Source organism: Macadamia integrifolia, chromosome 11, assembly GCF_013358625.1.
Source record: "Macadamia integrifolia cultivar HAES 741 chromosome 11, SCU_Mint_v3, whole genome shotgun sequence".
NCBI classification, from domain to species: Eukaryota; Viridiplantae; Streptophyta; class Magnoliopsida; order Proteales; family Proteaceae; genus Macadamia; species Macadamia integrifolia.
The window spans coordinates 710,184-720,474 of NC_056567.1; the positions used below are offsets into that span (position 1 = coordinate 710,184).

Below are 10,291 nucleotides of genomic sequence, written 5' to 3' on the forward strand. Positions count from 1 at the left end.
CTTTTTTGTCAAATACAGATCAAGCACCCCCTCATTGAGAGTTGAGAGGCGATAATGAAGAAAGCCAAATAAAGAAGGAAATGCTGCATTTTAATTACAAGTTTATTATGACCTTTATTACTTGCTTTGGCATGTCTTATCTGTTTGGGGTTACAACACCAGTTATGTTATGATTTATGTTCCCAGTGTTAATGAGATTACTATTTATGTTATGATTTAAGTTTTCAGTTTTAATAAAAATTATGGGTAATTTAAGTTTTCTGTATTTTTTTTTTTTTTTACATTAATTTAAACCATTGGTTTCCATTGTCAGTGCACCACGGACTCTTCACTGACATTGTGCGCCGTCTCGCACCTCCACTCCACTCCACTCCACTCCACTCCAACTCTCCTCACCCTTCATCTCCCTCTCTGACTTCTTCTCTCCTTCTCCCTGCTAAGAGGGGCCGGCTTCCCTCCTTAAGATGTCTTCTGTTCTGTTTCAACATTGTACCGTCTATGAATAGGGATGTTCATGTTCTTGCTACTAAGGGATGTTGAGTGAAGTGTGGAGAAGGTTGGAGAGGGGGTTGCAGGGGCGATGGCTACATATGGAGAGAGAGAGAGAGAGAGAGAGAGAAATGAATGGGTTTTGGTTACAATGGGGAGGGGGAGAGATGGTTGCAAAAGTCTGCCGGGAGAGAAAGATCACGTCGAGGGTGGGATTGAACAGAGGGGGTGGGGCGGGCTGGTAGCTATTCGGCAGCAACGAGCAGCTGGGTGGGGTGGATTCGGACCGGACTCAAAAGTAGGGGATCTTGAGTGGGAAGATGCAATTACACTGAGTGCAACGGTGGTAGAGGGAGACAAATACAACTATCGATGGATTAAATGGTTGAGATGTCTTGTAGCTCATCCAACAATGGGTGAAACAGGGACAGGTTGATTGAGTTTTTAAAACCCTAACCTAACCTTAGGTCCTCAAAATTCAATCCAGGCCCAACCTTGTCAGGTTCATATCAGCCCAACACGGCCCTAATTGACCTTGTTAGGGCCGAGTTGGGTCGGATCCGACTGGCCTGGGTTGGATTGACCATGGCTTCTACAATGGTTGCATTAACCTTGATTAACCTGTTTTCGCAATTCATATATTATATTATATGGGTAAAAGAAAAGAATGCTAGCAGGTCATCCGAGAATTGAGAATGCTAGTGATTGTAGACCATTAGATAAAAAATACAAGATCTCAACCGTTTATAGCCATTATCCTCTTCCTCTCCATCTCTGACTCCCTCCCAAAAAATACGCTGATCCCCGTTGCCTCTCTGTCTCTCTCTCTCTTTGGAGATGGAGTGGGCTAAATATGTATGATTGCCTCTCTCTCTCTCTCTCTCTCTCTCTCTCTCTCTCGTGTTCTTCCTCGTCTCCGTATTCTCCAATATCAAAATTCTCCTCTTTCTCGCAATCATACATATTTAGAGAGAGAGAGAGAGAGAGAGAGCTTCTGCAATATCAAAATTCTCCTCTTTCTCGCAATCATACATATTTAGAGAGAGAGAGAGAGAGAGAGAGAGAGAGAGAGAGATTTCAAGTTTTTAGCACAGCCGCGATGCTAACGGAGCGTTTTTGAATTCCTTGAGCAGTTGACGCCTTTGTTTTTGGGTTTCCAAATGAGTGAAATGATTCCTCCGTTTTTTGGGTACATTGAATCTGATAAAAATGATGGCGGCCATGAAACCACAAACTCAGTGGAACTTCATTCTGCCCATCTTAACCCGTAAATTGATCCTCTGGACAGTGCTGCAATCTCACACTTCTCACCCACTTACTCTCCTTGTCGCAGTAGGAAGGTTCCTAATTCCAATTTGATCCTCTCCTTTGTTGGGGTCTATTTCATCTAATAAAGACGGGCCATGAAATTACAAGATCCACAACTAATAATTGATCACAAGAGAACATGAAGATTGGGCAAAAGAGAATTCGACGAATAGAGAAAAAGAACAAAGGATGTGCATCATCTCGTCCTTTATTTACAGTTCACTGATTCAACATCTTACATCTTTTAATCTATAAAAATAAGAATTCAGAATCAGACACTTCAATCCAACTCTGGGGTTCTCATTGGGGCTTGGGATTTGTTAACCACTAAGTATCTTTTTCTCCTAGAAAGGATTTTATCTTGATTTTATTTCTTGACTTGTTTTTAATTTTACAGAGAAGAGATGCAGCAACCAAAAACATTTGTCAGCAAAACCAACGGGATACCCAGTTGAAAGAAGTAAAAATCAGCAAAAAACCCAATCTGCTCTGCAAGGAAAACAGAAAAAACAACCCAATCTGCTCTGCAAGGAAAACAGAAAAAACTTCGTCACGTTTCCAACATTTTTGATCAAAAAATTTCAATAGCTTCTCAAAAATTCCAACAACTTCGTTTGAGACTCAAATAACTCTAACCGAGATTTGGAAATGAATCCGAAATCCCAGACGCAGCAGCAGAAAATCCAATATATCTGGTGGAGATATCGAGTTGAGATGAATAATTCCGTTTGGTCTGTATGTCATTGCCAGAGATGGAAGCTCTAATAGTCAGGGTTTCAGGTCAAGCAGCGTCACAGGTCACCGGTCACCGGTCACCGATCAATTGCAAAGGGTAGGGGAAAAGGAGAGAAAAAAGGTGTATCACATATCCTCTCTCCATTCAATGGTTTAATTCAAGTTAATCAAATCTTACGGTCAAAATTTTGTTAGCATTCCTAATTCCTTTGTATCCCACAAAAAAAAACCTTCAGTGACAATGTGATCAACTAGGAAACACAACACCACAGTGAGAAGATGCATAGCCAAGCCACATTTCTTTCTTCTCTGCCCTAATTCTTTCTCTTCTGACGATTCTCTCAACTCCCATCTCCTTTCTACTTTCCTGTTTCCCCTCTTTCTTTTCCTCTTTACCTGGTTCTTGGTAGTTGTTCCATCTTTCTCCCATTGATCCACAGAGCTTCTCTAAGGCCCCATTGATCATTTCTAGTTTTTTTCTGTATATACCTCAGTACACCCCAACCCTTTTCCCTAAAAACTTCCACACCTAAACCACTCGTTTGGCCTTCCCTTTCCTCTATCTCGTCTCTTTATATTTTCACTGCTGTCCGCGGCTTTAACCCTAGCATATGTTTAAACCCTTTCCACCGCCTCACTCCACGGCGCCCCCTTGCCGCCTCATCGAGTTCTCGTTGGCCTTATAAAAATTTTGAGAGTCCAGTCTGGAGATGCCTGGGCTCTAGAGTATTCCTTTGTCGCTACCTTTTTCGTATCTACTCTCGTGATCGTGCTTATCTCTTACTTGGCTGTCTTCCCTTAACCAAGCCGAGAATATTTTTGTGATTTTCTAGTCTATTTGTGGGTTTCGAAGGAAGATGACTCCTTTTGTGTGTTTGACAAAGGTTCCCTTTACTGGTTTTTGTTTCCATAGCAACATAACCTTGCTTTGCATTAGTACATAGTGATCGTACTTTAAAATTTTCCTTAACAATAGTTAAACATGGTTAGTGTAATTTAAAATTTTTTCTTAACAATAATTAAGAAAATGGAGAAAGATTGTCGCTACTCACCCTCGAAGAAGTGGAAAAATTCAAGAAACTTCATGTAAAAAAAAATATTTTTTTAACAAACAGGGGTTGAAGAGGTGAAGCTAGCAATTTTATTCACCAAAAAGAAAAATTTTATTCACCAAAAAGAAAGAAGGCAAGTCTGAGTGGGGATGCTCTATGAGCACACTTTTTATTTTCTTTTTTTACCAAATTTATGTGGTAAAATGTGAATAACTTATTGTTTTTGTAAGGGAGAATGTTTCTATGCATGGCGTACGTTATGCCTCCAAACCCTTATGTCCATCTCTTTCCTCTCTTTATACAATAATCTTCCTACCCGTTTAATTATGTCCAAAAGGGAAGGCAGTGAGTGGATGTTTCTTGCCGGCGTAGCACATGCTCTTGAGTAAGAAACTCTCCAATTTTCTTGCAGGCATAGCATATGCTCCATTGGTTAACTTTTTTGGTAATAAGATGATCCTGTGGTGACACGGGATAGGTCATAACCAATTTTCCGATCCGTTTCACCGATTTGACCCTTTTTCGGTATGTTTTACACACCATCCCTTCACATTGCAACTTGTAATCGGATCAATTCTTGAGTCAATTCCCAATTCCAAAAGCTGATCCCATTTCTCCCACAAATAGCTTAGAATCGGTTGGATCGGACCGATTCGGACCTGATCCCATTCTTAAAACCCTGATGGGAGGAAGTAGAGTCCTAGAGGGTTTCTTTCAATTGTCGTGTCGGTTTCCAGTTCCCATTTTATTGGAATTCCTCCCCTTTTTATCCACTGCCGAATCCAATCTTCCTCTTCCTCTCTGTGTGTATGTATGTCTCGTGTTAAGCAATAGCAGCGTGGAGACGCTTTAGCTTAGCCATAGAGAAGGTCAGTGATAGTTCTATCTCTCTCTCTCTATTAAAATCTGAATTCTGAAGAAATTCGTCAAGGGCTTGCACTTCTTATTTTGATCACTTTTGATCTAATACTGTTGTATATGTTTGTTTTAGTTAGAATCCTGGGTTAGTGACTCTCAGTCTAACATCTTCTAGCTGGGTTGACATATATATTTATGTAATATTCATGAGTAGAGATACTATCTCAGGAAACATAGGAGGTCTTGGATGTTGGATAATGTCACAACCCTCGTTACAAAAGATTGGGTATTGAGTTCTCAATGACAAACACCTTCACCTCTGCATTCAGTTGAATCCATTGCACTAGAGTATAATCTAAAACCTTGAAACCAATACCTAGAGAGGTTCCAAAGCAACAGTTTGTAAATTAATACAGGGTTTAGCTACCAAAAAAACAAAATTTTAATATTGTGTTTTGCTTTCTTACATGCTCGATTGACTGTGCAACTAAATTTGCGGTTCATGACATTCTTTCCTTGCAAGTTTTTCTTTTGTTTCTTTTCGGTTTATTTCTCGTACTGTAAATAGGGAAGCTCATGTCCTGACTTTAGGGGCATCTCGTTTGAGAATTTCTCATGTTTGGTGGCTTCAACCATCGCCTTGTCTTGTATCGCTCGACTCTTGTAGGAGAAATTTCTCTTCCTTCGATTTTAATTATTAAAATTTCTCAGTTTCTTGTTTAAAAAAAAAATTAAAAATTAAAAATTTACCACCATTGGGCGATCAAATGCCAGAACTAGGTGCCATCCATACAAGAGATTATGGGTGTGCCAGCCCACCCATAAATCTTGCCCATTGCTAAGTGTCGAATAAATTGTGTCCATTATGGGCATGGCATGACACTGCTTTGTTTTGCTCCTATGACATTTCTCATATCAGCTCCAATGTTGGTTGGTACGTTTCCCTCCCCAGCTCCCTATTTCTATTTCAACTTGCTTGCTTCCTAGGTTTTGAATATTGAAAAGAGGCAACTATTATCACTCCCCTACACGCATTCTATATTTACTCAAAGTCTCCTACCTTGAACTTCTTTTCTTACTCCCTTCTCCCCTTGTATTTTAAAATCCCCAATTTACCCCTCTATCAAGGTAAAGTCAACTCCCAGTCATCACCCCTCATCCCTCCTCATCGTCCTTGCCCCACCTCCTATCTGCAACTTTCAAGTCCCAACCCACCCCCTCTCCTCCCACGGTACCCTCTTTCTTATTAAATTATACTTTTGTTTTCGTGATAATAGATTAGTATGTCCTCGGATAGAGCATATTGGAGGGCAAGGATTCATGTACCGGACCCCAATGAGCTGAGTTTCTCCTACCTTTTTGGGCGTGCCTGTTTCCTCTTACTTTCATCTCTCTACCATTTCTCTTCATCATATTCGTTTTCTTATGTAATTTATTTATCATTTTCTGTTTGGATATCAGTTTATCCTACTTTGTTTTGCATGGATCCTTGTAGCCCCCCCCCCCCATTAAGTTGGGATAAGGCTAAATTTATTGTTTGTTGATACAAATTTGTTGTTTCTACTTCTAACTTTCAAAAAGTAAACAATAAATGTTTAGCAATTTCAAGGTTGAACGGATTTAATTAAACAGTTAGAATATGTGTCTTGCGTTTCTTGAATTAATTTTATTTGAGCTTCTGTAGATTAAGATATATAGAACCCCTAACCTCAAACATAAACAGTAGATGTCGATCTACCATGGTACACGCCTCATTATTTGTTTTTCTTAATTTGTGCCATCAAGAGTTAGTTTATCAAACATATTGAGCAGGTTACACACCAATAGTCCTAACATATTTATTAATCATGTCACAATTGTTGTGAACCCTACTTCATTTCATGTTTATGACTTGCAGAACATTTTAACTAACAGTGGTCCTAACTTGACCTGTTTATTAATCATGTTACAATTGGTGTGAATTTTCCTCAACTTGAACCCTCTAACTTCATTTCATGTTTATGTCTTGCAGAACATTTTAGAAGAATGAAGAAAGGTGATGAAACTACTTGGTCTGAACTTCCGGAGGAACTCCTTGAGATTATTGCAAGGAGGCTTACTTGTTTATTTGATTATGTCCAATTTGGTGCAGTATGCCAGTCATGGCACTCCACTATGGTGAACATGCACCAGCATTTAACTTTCTGGGATCCATGGTTGATGCTTCCTGAGAAGCAAGACAAAAGCATGATCCGTTCCTTCTACATTTTATCTAAGAGAAACATTTTTGAGTTAAAACTACCTGAAGCTCATGCAAAGCGTTGCATTGGATCTTCTAAAGGTTGGCTAGTAATGGTAGATGTAAGCTTATCGATCCAATTGTTGAATCCATATACCAGAGTCCAATTTCAGCTTCCACATCAATTGACATTCCAAGATCAAAACAATTTCGCACAAGGTTACACATCAGAAGAATTACGTGACTTCTTCATTCTAAAGGTTGTGTTATCATCCAGCCCTTCAAATCCTGATTACATATCTATAGCCATCTACTCTGACTGGGGGAAATTAGCGATTGCTAGATCTGGAGATGAAGTTTGGACCACGATACCAAGTGAATGGTTTGCATTTACTGATGTCATATACTATAAGGAACAGTTTTATGCCATAAATTGGAATGGTGAGGTTGTGTCTTGTGATGTTGGTGCTCATCCAAAGACTACACTTATCACAACTCCTGTGAGAGAAAGTTACGGGCAGAAGTACTTGGTTGAATGTTCAGGTGAGCTATTACAGGTTATAAGAGAAGTAATATTTGAAGATGCTCCTCATAAAACAATATGGTTCAGTGTTTTCAAGCTAGACTTCTACAAGAAGTTGTGGGTTGAGATAAAAAGTCTGGGTGACCATTCATTGTTTTTAGGTTACAATAATTCTTTCTCATTTTGTTGTAACGACTCTTCAGCGACAGGGGTCAAGAGAGATTGTATTTATTTCACAGATGACTATCTTGAAGCACATCAAGGGCTTCAGAATGAGTGGGCTGGTAGTGACATGGGAGTTTTTCACTTGGAAGATGGACGAATTGAGCCTCATTACTCTGGCTATGCTTGTCATCCTTTCTCACTACCCATTTGGTATACTCCAAACATAGGATAGATAACATAACCTAACATAAAGGAAACTCAATTTATTTTGTTGAGTGAATGTATTTTAACATCTCCCTAGTGATCTTTATTTTATTCTTATTTAAATTTAGAGATAAATTGTTTCCATTAAAATAAACTGCTCTTACCTTCAAAGTGTCTCAGATTGTTGATGAAAACAAAACCAGCAAGCCACACACATTTGAGAGGAACCACCGTCGCCTTTATTTTCCTCAAAATCAAGAAATCATTCGAGGAAGAGGGATACAGCCAATGTTGCTTGAAAAGGTCTAAGAACAGCATCCACAATTTCCTTGCAACCTCACATTCCGAAAATAAAAAAAGGTGAGAGAGTGTTTCAATATCTCTCAAACATCAAACATAGAGTATTTTAATTGAAATCATGTCATCGGTTGGGAGCTTTTGATGCATCAGTTTCCATCTAAATACAAAATGGCAAGGATGAATAAATTCCGCCCAAAAATCCTGAGGTCTGTCAGTCCATAAAATTTTAGGTCCATCTAACTTGGCTACATTGAGGATTTTTCCTATACTTCCCAGAGCAGACCAGGATTCTTGCTATCTTCTTAATCACTTAAAATTGCCATCATTTTAATCTAGGAATTGTAGTCTTCGATATCAACAACTCAACTAAATTCAGACTTATCCAATGAAATGGCTTGAATGTTGAAAATGAAAGTGAAGAATTTCCCCCCAACCAACTGACTTAAGAAAGCCAATAACATTAAACCCATCATCCTCAAATTATTAAACCACATTCCATAATTCATAACGCACCAAACCACAATTCAATCATGGATTTAGTTATTGGTATTAGTATTGGTATCAATGCTGATACTGAGTGTTGATACTGATACGATACTGATTTGGGTTGAAAAGGATCATTTTTTATCTATCAATTTTGCCTTTATTTTTCATGCATATATATATAATTCACTATTTGACCCTTGTTCCGATAATGATACATGATCCGATTTGTCATGTATCGATATATCAATATGATATGCCCAATTCAATATCGATACCTAAAAACCATATATCAAAAGTATATAGAAAACTAATGACAGAATATGACTCTAATTCTAAACACACTTGAGATTCAAACATAGTTACAAATTCATGAATAATTTGGTGAAAATTCCGACCAAATCTAAGTTGATTTGAAAATTTCAAAAAATCATTTATATTTAAGCCCAAGTATTCTCGTTGGAACAAGTGATCAGGCTCTTCTCCCTCTCGTTGGATAGCGGGAGGGAGAAGAGTCAACCATTCTTCGTGTACGTATTACCAACACCGGTACTAACAGAAACGAGGGTTCTCTTAGAAGTGTCACTTCACCACTCATGATGAAGGGGAGCGCTTGGGATTAGGGTTAGTTTCTAATTGATACACCAGTTAAATGCACTAATAGGTTGAGAGATTCATTAGAGTAGGTAGAGCTTCATTGCCTCTCTCCTCCAGCCAATGAATCCGCTTTCTCGACAGCAGGAGTTGTATTGGTACAAGCTAGATTCCCCTTTCATAGAGTAGTAAAGTAAGATTCTTGAAATTGGATCTTTATATCTCAATGTCCATTGTTGAGAGACCTTTGCCATTTACAAGTTTAACTCTACATGTTGCATGACAAGAACACGAGAACCCTTGTTTGGTGAGTCATATCTCAGATTCTAATTGAAAAATGAAATCATATGTTCAGCAATATCGGGCTAACATGCTTATCTTGAGTGCGGAATTTTGAACGATAGAGATAGGGCCATTAATTTTATAAACCTTGAAATCATTGATGAGCATACAACATGGGAAGCAATTAGAATTTCACAACTATGGATTGGAAACTAATCAGATCACCCTCGATCAAATCTTAATTTGATAAGAAAATTTTATGACCTGCTCAAATCTTTCTTTTATGAACAATTAAAGACTCTCCATCTAAAAGAGCAATGTTGGGGGGGGGGGAAAAACACAATATGTATTTACATTAGTCACATTTGATATGGAATTTTATTGAACTAAACTCAAGAAAGCTACTAGTTTGTTGTGATTCACAGTTTTCTTCTCCCTGCTTTGAAAGTACTACTTCCCTAACTTTTCATAAGGATTCCAAGACAAGTTTGTTATGATTCACATATTTTTTCTCCCTGTTTTGAAAGTACTACTTCACTCATTTCTTATGAATTACTTTCAAAGGTTAAAACATTTCTTCTACTCTCATCTCTATTTAAACCTCCAATTCGGAAGGGAAAAAGGAAGATCATAGCACAACTAAAAAATAAGAAAAAATAGGAGAAAAATGATTTTAAAAAAATGGAAACTAATTTCAATTGTTCGAGGCATGACAATAAGGGTTTTACGGAGAAGGGCATGAAGGAACATAATCATTCATGTCACAGAAATTTGGTATTTTAATGCCCTGCATGCCTCAATGTATTTTCAACTAATGCTGAGTTGGAAATCCATATAGTAAATGAACATGGTTTGGCTATAACTATCATATATATATATATATATATTTTTTTTTTTTTTATTATTTCTTTATATATTTTGAAGTAATTGATTGTTTCCTTTTGTTATTGGCTTTTATTGCAAAACAACCAGCACAGCAGAATGAAAATAGTAAGTAGTTCTGCAAAACGATTTCAAAATTATAATCAACCCTCTTTTTTTTTTCTTATAAATTTCGTATTATTGTTTTTTTTTTTTTTT

At 37.8% G+C, this 10,291-nt stretch overlaps 1 protein-coding gene across 1 annotated transcript; it reads left to right on the top strand.

Moving 5' to 3' along the window:
* Window positions 1-640: 640 nt before the first annotated feature.
* Window positions 641-7,580, top strand: LOC122093862 (F-box protein At2g26160-like). The gene is made up of 2 exons (XM_042664408.1): window positions 641-920; window positions 6,454-7,580. The coding sequence occupies exons 1-2, from the start codon at window positions 641-643 to the stop codon at window positions 7,578-7,580; spliced, it is 1,407 nt and encodes a 468-aa protein (XP_042520342.1).
* The last annotated feature ends 2,711 nt before the right edge of the window (window positions 7,581-10,291 follow it).

Bases quoted from the DNA above. Each gene is read 5' to 3' on its own strand.
- LOC122093862 (XM_042664408.1), top strand. From the start codon at position 641: ATGGGGAGGGGGAGAGATGGTTGCAAAAGTCTGCCGGGAGAGAAAGAT. The intron at 921-6,453 runs GTTGATTGAGTT...TATGTCTTGCAG, and splicing joins AATGGGTGAAACAGGGACAG to AACATTTTAGAAGAATGAAG.